At 47.8% G+C, this 22,411-nt stretch overlaps 1 protein-coding gene across 6 annotated transcripts in view; it reads left to right on the top strand.

Moving 5' to 3' along the window:
• The window catches only part of SLC29A3 (solute carrier family 29 member 3), a 68,166-nt gene extending 46,005 nt beyond the window's left edge, over positions 1 to 22,161 (top strand). For 5 of the 6 annotated variants that reach the window (XM_074001876.1, XM_074001874.1, XM_005565593.5 and 2 more), the window contains one exon: positions 2,624 to 4,039. In XM_074001876.1, the coding sequence (XP_073857977.1) occupies positions 2,624 to 3,278 (655 nt within the window). In that variant the 3' untranslated portion in view covers positions 3,279 to 4,039. Of the gene's footprint in view, positions 1 to 2,623; positions 4,040 to 16,435; positions 16,553 to 19,627 lie in introns of those variants that run through there. The other variant, XM_074001875.1, reaches the window with a different exon arrangement.
• The last annotated feature ends 250 nt before the right edge of the window (positions 22,162 to 22,411 follow it).

Genomic DNA, 22,411 nt, shown 5'->3' with positions numbered 1-22,411 from the left:
CCCAGGTCTGCTTGAACTAAATCTTCCTGAAAAGGCAAGCTCGCCCATCCTACATTTGGGAGGGTGAGGTGACGCAGGAAAATTTGGAAGAACTTAGGAGGAAGAGCTGTGACCAGAGGAACTTGGTGGGGAATTTCCTGAGAGCAGACTTAAGGCAAGGACCTGACAACGCTGAATAGAGGGGAAGTAAGAATATTCCTTTCCCTAGATAGCGATTGTGAAACCAGACAGGGCTCTTGGCTAAAGCACCCCATTCACCGCCACTCGAGAGCGATTCTGGGGAGGGGCCCTCTCACACACCCACTCACCCACCACCCACATTCAAGTTATCTGCAGGTCCTTAGGGTAGGAAGACTGACTGGGGCTTCACAACTTGGCTGTATGAAACCTCCATTTTACAGAGGAGGAAGCAGGCCCAGAAAGGAGTGTGCCTGGCCCAAGATCACACAGGGAGGCAGAGACAAGGCTGAAACCAGAACCAAGTTACTGCTTACACACACACCCCTACACTAATTCCCTCTGTTTGAGCTGCATCAATACAGTCAGCCTGTATCTTCTGGTTTTCAGATACCTGGGGCCCAGAGAGGTTGAGTGGCCCAGGCAAGGTCACACAGTAAGGGAAAGTGATCTAAGCTTTCTCACTGGTCAGAGTAGCAGAAGTTGGAGAGATTGATGACATTCAGTGTTGAAGATATGGAAGACACTTCTATAGGCTACTTCTCAGTTCTTTCAACAGTTATGTGTTGAAGGGCTGCTCTGTGCCTAAAGATTTAGCTAGAAATAGTCAAATGTGGTCCTTGCTCCAGGAACCTGTCTTCTTCTTCTTCTTCTTTTTTTTTGAGATGAATCTTACTCTGTTACCCAGGCTGGAGTGCAGTGGCGTGATCTTGGCTCACTGCAACGTCCACTCCCGGGTTCAGGCGATTCTCCTGCCTCAGCCTCCTGAGTAGCTGGGACTACAGTTGCACACCACACCACCATGCCTGGCTAATTTTTGTATTTTTAGTAGAGATGGGGTTTCACCATTGGGTCAGGCTGGTCTTGAACTCCTGACCTCAGGTGACCCGCCCACCTCAGCCTCCCAAAGTGCTGGGATTACAGACGTGACAAGAACCTGTCTTCTACCAAAGGAGGCACATGATAAACAAGTAAGCCAATGCAATTGCTATAGATTGTGGTCAGATCTTTTGAAGGAACTAAACAGGTGCTCTGGTAGAGATGAACAGGGCACGTTACTTCAGTTAGGGTGGGTAAATGGTGCTGAGCAGAGTTAAACCGGTAATACCTATTAGGAGAGCAGTTTATCAGTAGCTATCAAAATGTTAAAGGTGTAAACCTTTTAATCCAGCAATTTCCTCTTCTAGAAGTCTGCCCTACCAAAATACTAGTATACACGTGCAAGGATTTATGTGTAGGGATATTCATTGCAACACTGTCTGTAGTAATGAAAAGTTGAGGCAACCTAAGTGTCCATCAGTAGGGGAGCAGTTAAATTGTACATCCATTGGGTGAACCATCATAGAGTAACATAAGGGAGACATAGGCCATGTGTTGCTGTGTAGAAGGATGGCCACGCGATACTGTTCTTTATGCAATTTTATGTATTCATTTATGTTTCACAGTTATGCAGGATTTAGGCAGTTAGTATAAGGCACTTGTGTATATTATTTACATATATTGTATTTAGGCATTACACTGTTGTAGAAAGTTTTACAATATGTATGGCTTGACCCCACTCTTGCTTAAGAAATATAACTGTGTGAGTGTTGTTTGTGTGTGCATGGAATGGTATGTACCAGATTGGTTTTTCTGTTGTTTTGTTTTGTTGAGACAGGGTCTCACTCTGTTATCCAGGCTGGAGTGTGGTAATGTGATCATAGCTCACTATATTGAACAACTGGGCTCAAGCAATCCTCCTGCCTCAGCCTCCCCAGTATGTGGGACTACGGGCATATACCACCACCCCTGGCTAATTTTATTTTTAAATTATTATTATTATCATCATTTTTGTAGGGACAGGGTTTCACTTTGTTGTACAGGCTCATGTTGAACTCCTGGGCTCAAGCAATCCTTCTGCCTCTGTCTCCCAAAGTATTGGGATTATAGGCATGAGCCATCAGGCCTGGCCTAGAATGTTAACGGCCAGTACCACTAAGGAGTAAAATCAGAAGTGGGAAGAGGTCAGAGTCCTCTTTCTATTAATACTATACCATTTATTTTTTGTATTATTTGGGTTTGTTGTATCAAGCATGTATTCATTTTATCATTTTATAAATTTGCATTTTTAATACTATTTTACCTCTATTCTCCTAAAACATAACAAAAACAGGTGAGCCAGGACAGGGGCCCAGACTCACCATGCGGTGGTCAGTCCTGGTTTCCTCTGTCCCTGCTTGTGGCATGCCCACCATGCTGGCTGGCAGGCAGGCCAGGCACAGTGCAGGCCTTCCTCTGACCACCTCGCGACAGCATCCATCATCTCAGGGAACGCTGGGGCTGTAGGCATATGGGGCTTGGGCTTTCCATGCTGGGCTGAAGGTTCTGTTCTGAGTGCCCATCCCTGGCTATGCTGACTCAGATCCCAAACAACCTGCTTGACGGTGGCCCTGTCTCCTCCCCGCAGGTACTACATGAGGCCTGTTCTTGTGGCCCGTGTCTTTTCTGGTGAACAGGAACTTCCTCAGGACTCCCCCAGTGTCCCTTTGGTGGCCTCCAGATTCAGTGATTCCCACACGCCCCCTCTCCGCCCCATCCTGAAGAAGACGGCCAGCCTGGGCTTCTGTGTCACCTATGTCTTCTTCATCACCAGCCTCATCTACCCCGCCGTCTGCACCAACATCGAGTCCCTTAACAAGGACTCAGGCTCACTGTGGACCACCAAGTTCTTCATCCCCCTCACTACCTTCCTCCTGTACAACTTTGCTGACCTGTGCGGCCGGCAGCTCACCGCCTGGATCCAGGTGCCAGGGCCCAACAGCAAGGCGCTGCCAGGGTTCGTGCTCCTCCGGACCTGCCTCATCCCCCTCTTTGTGCTCTGTAACTACCAGCCCCGTGTCCACCTGAAGACCGTGGTCTTTCAGTCCGATGTGTACCCTGCACTCCTCAGCTCCCTGCTGGGGCTCAGCAACGGCTACCTCAGCACCCTAGCCCTCCTCTATGGGCCTAAGATTGTGCCCAGAGAGCTGGCCGAGGCCACGGGGGTGGTGATGTCCTTTTATCTGTGCTTGGGCTTAACGCTGGGCTCAGCCTGCTCCACCCTCCTGGTGCACCTCATCTAGGAGGGAGGACACGAGGACATTGGTGCTTCAGAGCCTTGGAAGATGAGGAGAGAGTGCAAGAAGGCTGGGGGCCATGGAGGAGAGGCCTAGAGTTTCGCTTGGGACAGAGAGCAGAGCACACTCTGGCCTCATCCCTCCCAAGATGCCAGTGAGCCACGTCCATGCCCATTCCACGCGAGGCAGATATTCCAGACACGTTAACAGAACACTCTGAGACAGCTGAAGAAGAAATAGTACAAAGCAGGGGTACTCCCTTCACAGCCGATGGTTAACATTCCACCTTCTTTCTAGCCCTTCAAAGGTGCTGCCGGTGTTCGCCCTAGAGTTGTTACAAAGCCAGTGCCAAAACCCAGCCATGGGCTCTTTGCATCCTCCCAGCTGTGCTCATTCCAGCTGACAGTGAGATGCAAGCAAATGCTCAGCCCTCCTTACCCTGAAGGGGTCTCCCTGGAATGGAATTCCCCCTGGCATGGTCAGTCCTCAGGCCCAAGACTCAGACCCCTGTGTTCTGTGGGTGAATAACTGCCCACCAACCAGAGTGGAAAACCCAGAAAGACGGGCCTTCCACGAATGCTTCATTCCAGAGGACCAGAGGGCCTCCCTGTGCAAGGGATCAAGTGTGTCTGGCTTGGGTTTTCAAAGAGGGATCCTCATGGCCTGGTGGTCTATAGCCTGGGTCAAGATGAGGGTCTTTTAGTGTTCCTATTTACAACATATCAAAGCCATTGGTTTAAGGGCATAATAAATACTTGAGTATTCTATGTAAGCCTCATTGATGTTTCTGTTAGAGTCTTAACAAGCAATGGCATACTCAGATTAGGCAATTTGAGAATTTTTAAAAATTGTATTATTCTAATTATTGAGACAAGATATCACTCTGTCACCCAGGCTGGAGTGCAGTAGCTCAATCATAGCTCACTGCAGCCTTGAACTCCTGGGCTCAAGTGATCTTCCAGCCTCAGCCTCCTGAGTAGCTGGGACTACAGGTGCACACCACCATGGCTGGCTAATTTCTGTATTTTTAAAATTTTTCATACAGATGGGGTATTACTATGTTGCCCAACCTGGTCTTGAATTCCTGAGCTCGAGCGATCCTCCCACCTCAGCTTCCCAAAGTGCTGGGATTACAGGTGTGAGCCACTGTGCCAGCCTAATTTGAGGATTTTCTTTGGTTTTTTTTCTTTTTTTTTTCTTTCTTTCTTTTTTTTTTTTTTTTTTTTTTTTTGAGATGAAGTCTTGCTCTGTTGCCCAGGCTGGAGTGCAGTGGTGCAATGTTGGCTCACTGCAACCTTGAGGATATTTTAAGAGCAGGTGTAGGAACCCCAGGGGGTTGTGCATTCTATCTAAAAACTAGTAATAGGGAGGCCATTCCAGCTCAAGCCTGATGTGGTGGGTGGGAGGGAGTCCTTCTAGAACCTAGGGAGTGACTTTGTCTGGGGATGGGATGGGACACATCCAGCCTGCTGTAACCCTGCAGGAGGGAGCTGAAGGAATAAATTCCCTCCATTCTTCCTCTGATTTCCATGTCCCTGTGCACTAAAGCCCAGCCAGCCGCAGGTGGAGAGGGTGGAAAGAGGCCTAGAGAAGCAGGGAGGTGTCTGGCCCCGGGTCTCATGCATTGCAGGACCAGCGAGCACCTTGGCTTTCACAGGTTTATTTTTTGTGAACATCTCTGGAGGTCTGAAGCTTTGATCAGCAGAATTAGGTGTTGCTTTGTTCTGGTTTGTTGCGGATAGTTGTGTATATTGAAGCTGTTGTTTCAAAAGACAACCCCCAGTTTCCATTGCTTTATCTGGGGAGGCTGTGGCCCCTCATGTTGGCGATCTCCTGACATGAAGAGTAATTTATATTTTTTTCAGGTGTCTAGAAGGCTCCCAAAAGGCTGTTCCTTGGAAAACAGCATGGCTCGGGAATCAGAGAGAAAGGAACCAGATCAGACCAGGAGCTCTCTCTCAAGAGTCCTGCAGAAAGAACAGAACTTGCCCCCAAGATGTGGCAACCCCTAGAGCTGTGAATCAGCCCTCTGCTTCTCTGCAGAAGCGCACTGGCTCAGTGGTGCCCTGCAGAGGCTGATGAAACTGAGAAGCAGTCAGTAATCCAGCCGGTGGCAGCAGTTCATGTTCCCTGCCGTCTCAGCCTAGTACATATTCCCTCTCCTTGGCCAGAGAATTAAAGAGGACACCTTGAAAGGGTTTCTGAACTCGATACCTACCAAAAAGGAAAAATTCTCCCCTCCCTTTGCAGGAGCCTGAAATCTCCCCCTTGGTTTCTTCATTGACTTTAATGCTGTGGATGATTTGGGGTATTGGTCTAGCTGGTGACTCATCTCAATCATAAGTGTTTTAGAAATGAGAAGCATGGGCCGAGCACAGTGGTTCATGCCTGTAATCCCAGCACTTTGGGAGGCCAAGGCAGGCGGACAATCTGAGGTCAGGAGTTCGAGACCAGTCTGACCAACATGTCAAAATCCCATCTCTACTGAAAATACAAAAATTAGCTGGGCGCGATGGCTCACGCCTGTAATCTCAGCACTTTGGGAGGCCGAGGCAGGTGTATCACCTGAGGTCAGGACTTCAAGACCAGCCTGACCAAGACATCGAAATCCTGTCTCTACTGAAAATACAAAAATTAGCTGGATGTGGTGGCGGGAGCCTGTAATCCCAACTAGTCAGGAGGCTGAGTCAGGAGAATCACTTGAACCTGGGAGGCAGATGTTGCAGTAAGCTGAGACCATGCCATTGCACTCCAGCCTGGGCAAAAAGAGCAAAACTCCATCTCAAAAAAGAAAAAAGAAAAAGAAATGGGCACCATGCCTGCCTTAAAGTAAACCAGCAGTCTCTGAGCTCAGAGATGGGGACCACCTTGGAGCGATCACCTTGCAGCTATTGGGGAAGGAGTAGTGGTGGTCTCTCATGCTCTGTTGTAGGGAAATGGCTTTCAAAGAAGTGGAGGAGGCATCTCCATTAGAGAGATGATTTGCAGTTAGTGTGGAGCACGGGGAGTTGGGGGGCCGGCCGTGATGATGGTAGGGCATGGAGATGATAGACTAAGTTGCATCCACTTTGCCAGGGGAGGAGAGGTCACTCTGTTGGGAGGGGCTGGCGGCTTGGCTGTTGGGGATCATCCAGGCTTTCGCTCACTTTGCTTGGTTACTCACCTTAGTGGGCACTTCACAGAGGGTCATTCCCTCCCAGGGAGGGAGGAAGGAAAATGAAAATCCATCTCCAGGCAGAAGGATGGTTGGGGAGTTCAATAACCCTTCGCTGTGAGAAGCAGCTCATGGGCTTCGGCTGCTCTGGATCTCAAGTCTCATGTGAACCCAGCAGGCTTGTGAACCAGCTAGTATGTTTGGAGGGGTGAACAAAACTCACCAAAGAGGAGGGGAGTTTTCAATGAGGGAGGTAGAGGGGGTGCCTTGAGAGGTTGTCGTTGTCTAAGAGTTCTCTGATTTAATTCCAAATGGCAGTTTTTAGGGCACCATACAGATGTTCATTTTCCTCCTTCTTAATTTTTAATTTTTTGGTTTCTTTGAGACAAGGTCTCTGTCACCCAGGCTGGAGTGCAATGGCATGATCACAGCTCACTGCAGCCTCCACCTCATGGGCTCAAGCGATCGTCACACCTCAGCCTCCCTATGAGCTAGGACCACAGGTGCATGCCACCACACCTAGCTAATTATTTTTTAAATTTTTTATAGAGGCAGAGCCTCAGCGTGTTGCCTAGGCTGGTCTCTAACCACGCAAGCAAACACTGTGTTTGTGTTCTAGTGTTCTGTGAAAGGTAGAACTTGAGAGTGATGAAATCAGATGTTTAGCTGAGGACATTTCTACGCAATGTATTGAAAGTGTGGCTTGGCTCCTCCTGACTGCTTATAATAAAATGTGAGAAGGTGGGAGGACTCAACAATTTTCCCGCCTCGGCCTCCCAAAGTGCTGGGATTACAGGCATGAGCCACCATGCCCGACCATTTTTCTCCATTATTCAATTAACAAAGCCGCACGAGTGGACTCTTCAACCAGTGGGCAACAGGGATTTCTGAGAACATGCTTGTTCCTACATATGCAGGAGCTGGGGGGAACTTCAACCAGGGGCGCTATTATGAGCAAAGACCCCTCATTCAGCTGCCTTCCACTCCGTGCTCCAGGGAGAAGACTTCAGCCTCCTCATCGGCTCGGAGGTGATGTGGGCGCTTCACTTTTGAGCCAATGTCACGCTTTTATAGAGAACTCCACGTAGAAGAGGGCGGAAAGCCTGTTGGCATATTTATAGTATATTCCAGCTGAATGTGAACTGAGAGCCCACGCATGTCTCCACTTGGTGGGCTTTCTGAGTGGGAGCACCTCGTGCCTATTCTACCATCATCACTTCCTTGGTGGCAGCATTGTCAGTGCCAGTATGCCTCTGGGCCTGAGTCACTGTTGCTCTTCACTCACTCGCTGAGGCTGCCTGGTCCCTGGTCCAGCATTGACTCCAGCAGGATCCTAGAAAGAATTTCTGCCCCACCATCAGGTAGAAGCTAGGACTAGTCATGTAGCCATAGAGCTGGCTACTGGGGAAGGAGTAGTGGGGGTCTCTCATGCTCTGTTGCAGGGGAATAACTTTCAAAGAAGTGGAGGAGGCATCTGTTAGATGATTTGTAGGTAGTGTGGAGCACAAGCGGGGAGGTGGGTGGTGATGGTAGGGCCTGGAGATGACAGATTAAGTTGCACACACTTCACCAGCCCCTGCTGCTGAGGTGACCCCTGCATGGCTCGCTGCTGATAAACCTGTCTTGGAACAGCAGGGTTGTGGGACATGAGACACAGCTTTAGAGGTCAGGAAGTCTTGCTCCCAGCCCCACAAGGCACCATCTGTGTGAGTCAACGTTCCTGAGTCTCATTTCCTCATCTGTAAAATAGGGATAATAGTAAGTCCCAGAGCTGTGACCATCTGCTGTGCCACTGAGCCAGCCTTTCACCCCAGTCACACCCACTGCCCAGCCCACATACGCAAGAGCTGCACCATGGGTCACAGCCTTTGCAGCAGGCAACTCAGGGCACAGTGCACACCCCCTACTGCCACCAGGTTTCTGCCACTCAGGAAGTCCAGGGCAGCCTCAGCCTGAGATGGCGAACTCAACTTCAGGCTTCCCTGGGCTTGACCCTGAAGGAGAGTGACAAAGATAGCCATGCTCTCTGCTCCTACAAGGTTCCAGCCAACTGACCCATTGGCACTGTGCTCCCCGCTAAGAACAGTTCCGGCGCTTGACTGGAAGTTAGAGGAGCTCCAGGGCCACAACACAGGGCCAAGGAATTGACAGTCACAGGATTCAGACATGCAGACTGAAGTTGGAATGCTGTTTCTGCCACCTCCTAGCTGGGTCACTTTAGCCACATCCTGCTGGTGCGCTTTTCTGATGTCTAAAATAAGCCAGCCAGGCATGGTGGCTCACACCTACAATCCCAGCACTTTGGGAGGTTGAGGCGGGAGAATCACTTGAGGCCAGGAGTTCAAGATGAGCCTGGACAACATAGTAAGACCCTGTCACTACAAAAAAAAAAAAAAAGTACAAAAATTAGCCAGGCCTAGCGGTGCATGCCTATAGTCCCAGCTACTCAAGAAGCTGAGGCAGGAGAATTGCTTGAGCCCAGGAGGTGGAGGTTACAGTGAGCTAGAATTGCACCACTGCACCCCATCCTGGGCAACAGAGTGAGACTGTGTCTCTAAAAAAAATAAAAAATAAAATGAGAAGCCTCTCAAGGCTGTAGAAAGATTAAATAAGCCCTAATATCATATGCAAAGTACCTGGCATATGATAGATCCTCAACAAACTTGGTTTTCTTCCAGGTTTTGCTGCTGCCTGGACAACTCGTTGCAATGCCAGCTGCTTCCCTGTGGCAGGCTGTACCCTGTACCCAGTGCGCAATGGACTTGCCAGGCCCCTTGCCTGGCCCCCAGGCCTAGAACCTGACACTTGTTTGATGCTCAGGCCCCCCACCTGGATCTGCCTACCCAGGCATGCCCGACCTGGGGGCAGGACACACTGGGTAGAAAGCTGGAAATCCAAGACCCCAGACCACTCACTTTCTCCTTTGGACAGGCTGCTTCACTGTTTTTTCTATGCCTCAGCTGGAAAATTGGGTACCCCAGTACCCATTCTATCACTATCATGAATGCACAGCCATGAACAAAGATGCCCTTTAGAAACCGGTGTAGTTCCAATGGGGTTACGAGAGCCTGGGCTCTGGAGTCGTTCTGCCTAGGTTTGAGTCCTTATTAGTTCCTGGCTGTATGACTGAAGGTCCAATCCCCACCTCCGTTTTCTCATCTGAACACTAGGGGCGATTGTAGTACTGCTCTCATACCCGGTTATGATGATATACTAGCGATGCACATAAAACATTTGGAATGGAGCCTGGTGCTACAGATGAATGTTTGTGTCCCCCTCAAATTCACATGTTCCAATCCTAACCCCCAACCTGATGGTATTAGGAGGTTGGATGTTTGGGAGGTGATTAGATCATGAGAGTAGAACCCTCATAAATGTGATTAGTAACCTTATAAGAGACTCAGCAGAGCTCCGTCACCCCTGTGCCATGTGAGAACACAGTGAGAAGATGGCCCTCTGTGAACCAGGAAGCAGACCCTCACCACATACCAAATCTGCTGCAACCTTGATCTGGGACCTCCCAGCCTCTAAAACTGTGAGGAATAAATTTCTGTTGTATATGAGCCACCCAGTCTATGATATTTTTGTTATAGCAGCATGAACAGACTAAGACAAATGTGAAGGAGCTTGACTGAACTGTGTTTGTATTCTAGTGTTTTGTGGCAGGTAGAACTTGAGAGTGATGAAACAAGATGCTTAGCTGAGGACATTTCTATGCAATGTATTGAAAGTGTGGCTTGGCTCCTCCTAATAACATGTGAGAAAAGAGAAATGACTTAAACATGGAATGGTGAAGCAAAAAGGAAGCAGAACTTAAAGCCTTGGAAAATCCTCAGCCTATTCATATTGCAAAAAATGAGAACACTACAGGTGTAGTCAAATGACTGTTTGCTAAGGAGATCAGAGTGTATCAACAATCCGACCTGGGCTCTGCAATCCACTGCTGGCCATGAGCTTGGGAGCAGGCCCTGCTTCTGCAGCAGGATGAGTGTGGTCTACATCAAAGTAAAGGGAAGTGCAGATCATTAAGCAGCTACTATGGTCAGGCTGTGCCTATGTACAGTATCCCTGCCAGGTGGGGTGGGTCATCCCCATTTTACAGATGAGGAAACTGAGACTCAGAAAGATAAAGTCAATAAGAGACCATGTTAGAATTCAGACCAGAGTTAGGAGGCTCCAAAGCCTGTCTTTCCTCTTCACCCTGCTGCCTTAAAAGATTGAGAAGGGCAATTCCAGTTTAAATGGTTTGTGGATCTGAGGACACCCAGAGCACATGCTGGGTAGACAGGGTAAGGAGGGGGAGAAGCAGAGTCAGGACGAACTTGTCTGGTATGAGGGACAGGGGCCACCCAGCCTGCCCTCAGTCCTTCTATGGTGGCACTGATGGGTCACTGGTCATCAATACCCAAGGCTGCATTTATTATAGGCACTTGAAACATAAGGTTCATGAAGGCAAGAGCAAGATTTACAGAGCATGTGATACAGGCAGAGAGGTTCACCATCTGGATCTCATGTGCCACATGCCTCAAGCCTGTTCTCTCCAACATGCCAAGGAACTGTGGGTGGGTCCACCTTCCCAGACACGGAGAAGAGTAAAGTATGAAGTCCTAGGATAACCATGCCTTCTGTTCCCAACTTAAAACATATGCCTAGAGCTGGTGGGGCCCTGAGGCCACCAAGTCCAACCTCTACCATACTTGGGCTACTGTAAACCAGCTGGCACCAGGCCTACGCTGACCAACAGTTTCTAACAGATTAAGTCCCAGAGGCCCAAGGAGATTGAGCATCCTCAGTGCTGTTCTTCTTATTTATTTATTTATTTATTTATTATATACATTTTAAGAGATGGAGTCTTACTATGTTGCTGAGGTTGGAGTGCAGTGGCTGTTCAGTGGTGCAATCACAGCTCACTGCAACCTCCAACTCCTAGTCTCAAGTGATCCTCCCACCTCAGCTTCCCAAGTAGCTGGGACTACAGGCATGTGACACGGTGCCCAGCTTTTCAAAAAAATGAAATGTAACTATATTTTCCAAAACAAAATATTGGTGAGAAAAGTGCCATTGTTTTACATTTTTTAATGTAATTTTGTATTGATACATAATAGACGTACATATTTTCAGGGTACATATGATAATACACTGATATCATTTGTAAAGATCAAATCAGTGCAATTGGGATAGTCATCGCCTTAAATATTTGTCTTTTCTTTATACTAGAAACATTTAAATTATTTTATTATTTATTTTTTAATTTTTGATAGAGACAGGGTCTCCCTATGTTGGTCTCGAACTCCTGAGCTTAAGCAATCTACTCAGGTCTCGAACTCCTGAGCTTAAGCGATCTACTCACTTCGGCCTCCCAAAGTGCTGGGATTACAGGCGTGAGTCATCACACTTGGCCGAAATGATTCTCTTCTAGCTATTTTGAAATATATCATAGATTATTGTAAAGTGTAATTAATACTGATCCATCAAACACTAGGTCTTACTGGTGCTGTTCTGATTCTGGAAAAAGTCCCCACATTCCTAGCCCACTTCCCATGCACTCACTCCAGGCTGAAGGATGTGAGGTCCTCTTCCCAGCACTCTCACTCAACAGCCTCCATCACTACTGCACTGACCCGTCCCACTCCTCAGAGTTTAACCAGGGCAAGAAAGTTCTAATGCCTCTGGACTTATGTCTGTGCTACTTCCCTCTAAGAGTCTTATGTGGGTCTTAATCTGGGGCCCCTGGGTGGAAAGAGGGATTCAAGGAACCCCTGAGATCATATGCAGAAGTCTGTGTGCTTTGGGGGAGCGGCTATAGCTTACATAAGATAGTCAAAGGGGTCCTCATTCCAAGAAGGTTTCCGAGCCCCTGGGTGCCAAGTTACAGTGACCTGTCCTGTTTAGTGGTGTTCCTGGACAGAGCAATGGACAGAACACAGTGCTTAAGGGCAGGGACTTAGAGGCCAGACTGCCTGATTTTGAACCCCGACTCTGTGTCTTATTAGTCAGTGATCTTGGGCAGGTTTCTTAACCTCTCTGTGTCTCTGTTTCCTTATCTGTAAAAGGGATTGACAGTGTGTCTATCCTCATGGGATTGTTGTGAAGATTAAATGAGTTAATCCACATAAAGCTCTCCATTCAGGCTGAATGATTACTTCTCCTCCCATCGCCCTTGGAGGTTGGCAGGGCAGAGGTTATCCTGACCACTTTTTCAATGAGGAAGAATGACAGAAATAATAGCCCAGTTCCAGAGTTCTGCCTGCAAGTGCAGCAGGTCCTGCTGACTGTTTCATGAAATCATTGCAAAGAGGAAGTCTGCACACTGCTTTCAGAGTCGGGAGGATTCCTTTTAGAGAACTGGGGAATAAACAGATCTGTCAACAATTTCAGTCCCGGTCAAGTAGTGAGAACCAGTCATAGGTCACAGGATGCAGGAGGTGGCTTTAGGCGTGAGTCAGGAGCCACACACCTGAACTGGCCTGTTAGCATCTTCACGGTGACCTCCTTGAAGGGCCTCTAATCAGATTTCCAGAGAAATAGAGGAACTACTGCTTGTTGAGCACTATGAACTGGGCAAGTGAATGCATAATCTTACTTAATCCATACAGTCACTAGGCGGAAGGATTATTATCCCCATTTTATATGTGCCAAAACTAAGACTCATTCACATAGCTGCTAAGTGGCAGAACCGAGATTCAAACTCAGGTCTGCCCGACTCCAAGACTCAAGTGCCTGATGGTCACAACAGCAGCAGTCCTCATTAGAATCACCTGGAGCACTTGGTAAATGCAGATTGCTGTATCCGCTCCCAGAGTCCCTGATTCCATAGGTCTGGTGTGGGACCTGATAATTTGCAGCTCCAACAAGTTCCCAGGTGGTGCTGATGCTGCTGGTCTGAGAACCCCACGTGGAGAATCACTGTGCTAAACCAGAGTGATGAGGGGTTGTCAGGAGCTCACACCTGGCCCAGGGAGCGAACGTGAGGGCTTCATCTGCTGCTGTTCCAGTTGAGGGCTCAGGAACCGGAAAGTCTTTAATGAAGCTAATGCATTGTGGACACTCACTCAACCTTCCTTGAAAATGATCACAGATTCAGGGCAGAGCCTTTGCATTTTAAGTACCAAGCTCATCTTCTTCACCACGCCCCAAGGTTGGCGCCTGGTGGCTTTACCCCTCACTTGTGTCTTTCCCACCTGCTCCCTTCAGCTGAGGCCCAACACCATCCATATTCAGGAGGGAGGAGGGAGAGGGGCAGGGGTGAGACAGTGAGGCTGAGGGGTAAGTCTCAAGCCGTGCGATGACAGGTTGGAAGGCGCTATGATCTCACCCCCTCGCAGGCATTCCTGTAACTGGGGAGCAGTGGGTGGGGGGTGCAGGGCTGCCTCCTGCCAGGGCACAGTCACACCTCCTACCTGTTCTCTGGAACTCATTAGCTGCTGAGGTGATGTTAACTGTTTTTCATTTTCTGAGTCTTTGCTGAGACTCAAAAAGGGGAAATGAGCCATTACCAACTAGCAACATTTTTTGAAACAGAAACTGAATTGACTGCATTTTCTGATAATGTTGTGTGAACTACGAATGCAGAACTCTGACCTTGTCTTTCAGAAGACAGACATCTGTGGCTTGCCTTCTGCTTATAAAAGCTCTGGGAGAAAGGAATAGGAGGGGTCAAATGTCAAAATGTGCTGGCCCTGTCCTGTTGTGAGAATGTCGGGAAATTTCCCTTTCCTTGCTTTCTGCTGCTCAAGATCCTCAGGCTCTGCCCTGTTAGGTAAGGAACAGCCACTTCGATTTTTGAAATAGGGGAGTCAGGACACAGGGCTTGGAATCAGAGAACTCTGAACCTCAGTATCCTCATCCGTAAAATAGAGATATTAATCCTGCATGCCTCGACATTCTGATCATGTCAGAGTGCCTTGTGAACTGCAAAAAGCATATCAGATATTAGCTCTTATTATCCTGCCCTTAGATCCATTTGCACCCCATCCTATGGGACAAGGAGTCTGTAGGACCAAGAGGACATAATAACCGGGAGCTCACAGCCCTCTCCCATTCTGCCATGCTCTGGGTACGAGGGACACTTGAATCCCTTGCCCAGATGGGCTTGAACCTATAAGGAAGGGCTGGGAAGGCCTTTTTCTAGACCCATGGCCCCAAGGGCAGACTGCTAAGGGCACTCCAGGGTGCAAGGGATGGCTGTTTGCAAGGGGTGCAGAGTTGGGACTTATAGGTTGGGATATCTACATTTGTACACAGGAGACCCTTCTAGATGTGGGACTGAGCAGAATTCTGAGAAGTCAGAGAATTCTAGATTCCAACCTGACCTTCCAGGTTGTTATAAAGGTATACATGTGTCAAGGTAGAAGAACAAGGAGAACATTTTAAGTTTAGTCGTTGATGTATAACTTACATATGAAAACACCTGGTATAGGGCCTCCATGTGTATTATTGTCCTGGGCCCATTCTCATTACTAGAAGTTTGAATTCACTTCCTTTGAGCCAGGCAGACCTCTTGCTTTCCTCATTATTTGTACCTCTCTTCCTATTTCCCTCTCCTCTGTCTTCCTAAATATGCATAGCTGAGCCTTATTAGGATATATAGCCAGGATTGGTAGAGATTTAGGGGGCTCCCTTTCCTCTCTCCCTTAAACCATTTCCCCCACCTCAGGACATGTGGGACAGATGATAGGCAGGGGCCAAGGGTCCTCTCTGGTCAACGGCTGGCCTCCTTTTTCCCTTTTAAGAGGTTTCAAGATAGTAGTATCTGTGTAACTTCATGGTAAGAAGATAGAGCTCCATTCTCCCACCATGGTAACCCTAAGGTAAGCCAAGAGGATCCATCTTGTGGGGGGGGGGTGGTGGTGTTGTGGGGAGCAGGCCTGAGAAGCCTAGATTTTTGGGCAGAGAATTACAAGAAGAGTGATGTTGCCTGCCCCTGTCCCCAACTCCATCCTGGAAGGGCACAGGTCCTCAGCTGGCAGCAGGAGAACGGCAGCTGGCGAAAGGCAGCAGCCAGCAACTTCACCACTTTGAGTTGGGCCCCTTCTGGTGTAGAACCTGGATCTCCTAACTTCCTTGGCTTGCCACTAGGGTGTCATTATCCACAATTTGCTCCATGTAAAACCCTCTTTCAACATCCCCTTTCTACCCAGACACTGTTTGACAGTGCAGAGACTGGTCCAGAAATGGGGTCGCTTGCCTCTGTGAGTCAAGCCTCTCCTGCTCCAGAAAGTAAGATGAGAATAGCTGTTCCCCACTTGCTTCTTGGGGTCCTGGGAGGATGCAGCAGTAGTAGAACAGCTTTTGGTACATATGAAAATCTGCTAAACAGCTCATCTCACCTGTGCCTGAGATGGCGATAACGCAAAGGAGGAAAAGCGCAGGCGGGAATACAGAGGTGGCAGGCTTGTGAGAGAGCTTTGTGAACTGCAAAAAGCCTATCAGATATTAGCTCTTGTTATTATCCTGCTCTTAGATCCATTTGCACCCCATCCCACCTGCCCCAACAGCCCTAAAAGAATCAGAGAAAATGCTTATTAGACATGAGCACTGAAGGCTCCAAGGACTACTGCGGCTACCGTTTCTCCACAGATGGAAAGAGAGTGAAGTGCTGGTACTGTGCTGAGTGACTTTGGGTGCTACCAAGCAGAGGATTAAACACAGAACCTCAGCATGTCCAAGTTCTCCCCTTTTCAATACTTTCAATCCTGATTACCCACAGGAGAAACTTTCAGTTTAGTGTTTGAATTCTTCAACACCTCACTAAAACTCAACAGTCTCCCTTTTTAACAAAGCACTCAAGGTTTTGCCCACTAGAATTGAAAACAATATTTTAATTTTCATCTCTTTATGTGGTTTCTTACTTTCTATTTATGGCAGCTGATAGTGGTTTTCCATTAAAGTAATGACATACACATTTTAAAAGTAAATATAAGTAAATCAACTAAAAAAACAATTTAAGAAGTACTTTAAAAAAAATACAGGTGGTACTTGGACGTGACTAATATTATTCGTTTCATAGGCAAGGAAAGGGAGAAGCAGGCAGGAGTCTCCAAACCCCAGTGTGGTATAAGCAGACATTTAGGAAGAGCACAGACCGCTGTCTCCGCTGACTGAAAGCCAGATACTCACGGGCCAGGTAAGTTCTCCCTTTCACATTTAGGACCCCCATTAACAAGAGTCTGCCTTTTGTGGTTATGTTTTCGCCATTTTCATTTTAGCCAAGAACAATAAGAACGTCTGGGGCTACGGATTGATCCGTTTAAATTGAGGGCAGAAAGCTGGCCATTTTTCATAAGCGAAGGGCGTCAGTTGTGGCGTTAGGTATAACCGGAAGTGGGGGAGGAAGGGGCAAAAATAGAGGTGGAGCAAAGTGTAGACAGGAAATAGAAGACACAAAGGCAAACCAGCTTGAACATTTTTAAGGACTTGAAACTCCAGGGAGTGGTGGAAACAAACTCCAGATTGTTCCCGTCCTAAGTAAATACAGCAATGTGTCTCTCACAAAGCTCTGACCACAGCCACTCTTTGATACTGACAGAACTATTGCTTATTAAAACTACTATGATGATTTGCCCACTAACCTCCACTGGGCCCTCAGTAGCTGTCAGGCACCTGGCTAAGACTGAACATCCTGTTGTCAATCCTTACAGGAAGACTTCAAGTGAAAATTGCAGGCTCTGGACTTGACTACCCTGGGTTGGAAATCTGGCCCTGTAGAGCTGTGTGTCAGAGCAAATCAAATTCTTCCCTGAGCCTAGTTCCTCATTCATTATACCCATTATACTAAATGGGCGTAATAACTATTATACCTCTTAGACTTCAGCATTAGAACATTTATCAGGGGTAGGAAGTAAGCAACCAATAACAATATCACTTATTATTCACTGTTGGTATTATCAGTACCAGAAGAGCAAAGAAGCTTCTGAAGTTTGTCCACCTTAAACAATTAGATATAGAAAATATGACTAACTATAGAGTTTATTCAAGCCCAAAGCTTGAGGATGGCCACCCAGGAGCATAGATTCAAGTTTCCCTGAATGTACATGCTGAGTAGCAGCAGTTAGAAGTGGGTTTGTTTGTGTGTGTGTGTGTGTGTGTTTTGGGACGGAGTCTCCCTTTGTTGCCCAGGGTGGAATGCAGTGATGTGATCTCAGCTCATTGCAAACACCACCTCCTGGATTCAGGCGATTCTCCTGCCTCTGCCTCAGCCTCCCGAGTAGCTGGGATTACAGGTACCCACCACCACGCCCGGCTGATTTTTATATTTTTAGATTACAGGTACCCACCACCACGCCTGGCTGATTTTTATATTTTTAGTGGAGACGTGGTTTCACCATGTTGCCCAGGCTGGTCTCAAACTCATGACCTCGCCCTCCCAAAGTGCTGGGATTACAGACGTGAGCCACCGTGTCTGGCCCTGTCTTTTCTCAGTCACTTGGCCCAATGTCACAGAGCTGAACCAAGTTGGTTAGGCTGAGGGATAGGTCCCGGAGTGCTCAGATCTCCGGGCCTCAAGGCCCAGGCGGGGGTGGCACGGTAGGGGCTGATGGGGAGGTGCCCAGGCCACCGGCAGATGCTCCCGGAAGATGCTCTAAGCTGCCGTTCGGTATTCCCTGGGATCGGGCTACCTGGAGACTCCCAACGGCGGTGACACACCAAGCGGGGTGTGTCGAATCGTCAGGTCCGCAAAGCCACCTCGTTTAGCAACTCACGGCTGTGCCGGGCCCGCCACGCTCAGCGCGGCCAGAAACAGCTCCTAAAGCCAGGGCCTGGACCGCCCTCGCTGGCCTCTGGCAGGCAAACGGCCACACGCCACGAAACAGATGGTCGCGAGCGGCTTCCGGGAGCCGCGGGGCAGGCCGGGAGCCGGGCCCTACAGCCAAGGCCCGCGCGGGGGCCCGTTGGTAGTTACCCGGCAACGGGGTGGACGCCCAGTCGAGGGGGGCGGAGCCAGTAGGGCTGGAAGAGCCAGCAAGAAAGCTCTAGGGAGAGGCGACCTGCCAATTCCGGAAGCGGCTTTTTGTTTTGTCCCCAGATCACTCTTTCCTACCTGGTCTTGGAGGAAGATCGTGGAGGCAAATGATAAAAAGCAGAAATAAACCAGGGGAGCAAATAATGATAAAAAAAAAGATACTCATATTTGTTGAGCACTTACTGTCGGCCTGGCTCTTTGCAAGGATTATTTAATTTGATCATCTGATTTTGTAGGGAAAGTATGGTTACTGTCCCAATTTGTAAATGAGAAAACAGGAGTTTAGACAGATTAAGCATGTTGGCCAAACTACCTCAAACTAGGGAGTGGCAGAGCTGGAATTTGAAGTTGGGTGGTCCTGAACTCAGGTGGCTTGTTTTCTTAATCAGTCAAACCGTGGACACTCATTTCAGTTCAGCAAACCTAAATCTGTGTTCCTACTAGACCATGTGGGACCAATCCAGGTTTTATGGGGTCTGAAGCTTAGACAATTTGGGGGGCCCTCTTTTGGAAAAAAGAATAAAAAATTGCAAATATAAAATCAGGTATAAAAACAAACTTATTTAGAATGTAAAAAGAAATCACAACAAAATATTCTTGCTAATTTTACAAAAATATACGACCATATGAATGCATAGCTAGGGACTCAACGAAGCCATCTTTGACCCTTAGCTTCCCTTGAAATCCTTCAGATGGCAACTACCTTGCAAGCTTCTCTGAGGTTCTCCTCCCCACCCTGTCTCCCAGCTAAAGGACCTGAAGACCCTAGCAACAGGCTTAATAGGGCTTTTCTGGCCATAGGAGCCATTTTGGCCTGAGTCAACTTGAGTGCCAGAGGGCGAATGCCCTCAGAAGCAGCCCCCAAATACTGATGAACAGGGAGTTGGTGGAGAAATTCCCTAGCTTCCTCATCCCTCAGTTGAGATCATGCTGAGACACTTAGTGGTTCTTAGGGTGTAGTCCCAAACCAGCAGCAATCTGTACCACTTGAGAACTTGTTAGAAATGCACATTGTCAGCCTACTACTAAGCTGTACCTACTGATTCTAAAACTCTAGGGGCTGGGGCCCAGTCACTGGTGTTTCAACAAGCCCTCCTAGTGAGTCTGTGCTGAAGTTTGAGTACGACAGTTCTGCTAGGCTGTTCCCCGGAGCTCCCATTGTCTACAATGGTAACCTACTTGATAACACATCTTATTTTGGTCTCCTTCCCTTTCTTGTCTCACTTCCTCATTCTTCAGCTGGAGCTTCCTGAAGTCACTTCTAACAAACGACTCGCACTTAAATCTTTGTCTGGGATCGGCTTCTAGAGAAACACCACCTCAGATGGGAACAACTGGGGGAGGTGTCATTGCCCAATGAAGCTGGCTTCAAGGAGAATGAAATGCTCTGCTAAATCCTTTACTCTTGTTGTCTGCTTCACCTTCACCATGCCTCAGTTGAGAGGGAGATGTTGCCCCCCAACGGGGAAACTAGGGTTTGGAGGATTTAAGTGGCTTGTCCAAGGATTTGAATCCAGGTCTGCCTGAGTCCAAAAGGTGAGCTCCTTACCAGTGAGGGCAGAGGGTCAGTCCATGTTTTGCTGTCTTGTCATTCCTACTCTTCTCAGAGCAGGCAAGTGTTAAATGAAAATTATAGGAGGCCATTGTTTTGGACTAAGTTTCTGAATTAGGCCGCAACAGACCAGGCTAAAAATCCAAAGGGAGTCACCCATGCTAAAGTTCCATGTCACTAAACCCAAACTAAGTAGTTACCTGAAAAGAGGTAGCAGGCAATTTCCCAAACAGGCCAGTTCAAATCTGAACAGGCACAAGAGTGAATCCCCTCTGCTTTATTCCTTATACGAGAGAAGTAGCGTTGAGTAGCCTGATGTTAATGAATCAGTTATTTTTCTGTCATTCTGTCTCCCTGTCCCCACCTCATGAGGAAAGTGGCTCTGAAGCAACGAATAGGCTCTTTGTTCTTTGCTTCTGTTTCCTTCAGCTCTCTCTGTCTATAAAACCAACTCGCTCTGCTCAGCTTATCGAAACACTTATTCTATTTTATGGAATGAAGTGTTGCCAGATTCTAAAATTGCAATAAAGCCATTTGAGATCTTTAAGCTTAACTTATTGTCATTTTGTCTTTTGATTCAGGGATCCAGTTTTGTTGTGCGGAGTGCTATAGGCTGGACACTTTGGAAAAATCCAGAGTGCACTCTGTGGACACTGCTGGCCTGAAATAGTGGGGCACACTGGCCTGAGAGTTCCCTGGCTCCCAGTGCCTAAGGTCCTTCACCCCATGCTCCCTCAAGGTCCATCCCTACACCCTCCAGCCCACAGCATGTGACCAAGCATGTGCCCTGTAACCTGAAGCTGGAGCCCCTCCTTTCGCAGATACCTGGAAATTGAGCCAGATCTGCATCTGAGGGACACTAGAAGGGTTGGGGAGGAGTGCTTACCCCTGAACTCTGTTCTGTCTCATGTTTGGAGGTCCAGCGTCATTTGATTCTTCAGATTTCCAGCAAACTATAGCTCTCATTCCTTTCCCGCATGCCCTCACCCCAAGGCTTTTACACTTAAGAGGAAGGGCCCTGCCTTCTCTGGGCCCACAGCTCCTGTGGCTTGAGGTTCCTGCTGTCTTGTTAACAATTTTTCTCCCTGTGATGTAGGAACGATGACTGTGTTAACAGGTTGGGGGGTGGTTGGGGAGACACTAACAAGATGACAAACCTTGGTCTTTGGCTCTGCTGCTGACTTTGAGCGAGTCCTTTTTTACCTCTCAGAGCCTCATTATCTCATCTGTAAAGTGGGGAGTCCTGCTCCCCTCCCCTGAGGTTGTTCTAATGAGGCCGTGCTCATAGTAGGTGAATAACATGGGCACGCACAGTGATGGGTGCGGGTTGCAATTGGGACTTCCCTCTGTTCCCTCCATCACAATTGATGAGGGAATTTGGGGCTGGTCTTGACTTTTCCAGGACCTTGGTCTCCCAGTAGGTTGCTGGTGATGCTCAAAAGGTAGGGGTCTCTCCCCAGGACTCTGGCAGCCTGCCTTTCCGGGAGGAAGGAGACAGAAAGGGTTACTTTGGTAATCACTAGGCTTAAGGATGTCCCAATGCTTCACCCTGTCCCAAACCGACCCCCCACTCCCACCCTCAAGTCTAAAGTGGATCCCTCTACAATAATATCATCATGCCATTCACTCTTCCTTTGTGGCACTTATTATAAGTGCTAATTACTTATCAATATCTTTTTTTTTAAACAAAACTTTATTATGAAAAGTTTCCAACATTTACCAGAAAAACCCAAAACAGAACAGTATCACAGACTCCATATACCTATCACTCAGCTTCAACAATGATCAACTCGAGGTCAATCTCATTTTATCTCTACCCCTACTCACTCCTGCCTCCTAGTATTAATTTGATGCAACACATCTGTAAATGTTTTGGTAGGTATTGCTAAAAATAAGGGCTCTTCTGTAAAATATAACCACAAATACATGTCATTATACATTTATCCAAACCCACAGAATGTACAACTCTAAGAGTGAACCCTGATGTGAATGATGGACTTGGGATGACGATGATGTGTCAATGCAGGCTCATTACTGTATCAAATGCTCTGCTGAGCTGGGGGATATTGATACTGTGGCAGGCTGTGCACAACGTGGGGGCAGTCTCTGTACCTTCTTCTCAATTTTGTTGTGAACTTAAAACTACTCTGAAAAAAGTTAAGTCTTAAAAAGTAAAATCAAAAGAGCAAAGCTCCTGTTATTAAAACTAAAAAATGAACAATAATTCTTTGGTATGTGATTACTGTTAAATGTGTATCTCCCTCCACTGGGTTGGGAGCCTCATGAGAGCTTGCGTGAGGCCTACTAGGTCCTTGGTGAGTAATTGTTGGATGGATGGATGAATGGATGGGTGGACAAAGGGAGCTGGGAGCCCACTTTGCTTTCCATGGATGCTGTCTGATCCCTTCAACACCGGGGTGTGATCACTGCCTTGCAGGTCCACAGACTCTCTCATCCTCTCAGATGTGAGC

The sequence above is a fragment of the Macaca fascicularis genome, chromosome 9 (genome assembly GCF_037993035.2).
Source record: "Macaca fascicularis isolate 582-1 chromosome 9, T2T-MFA8v1.1".
Classification (NCBI taxonomy): domain Eukaryota; kingdom Metazoa; phylum Chordata; class Mammalia; order Primates; family Cercopithecidae; genus Macaca; species Macaca fascicularis.
This window is presented reverse-complemented; position numbering and strand designations above follow the sequence as displayed.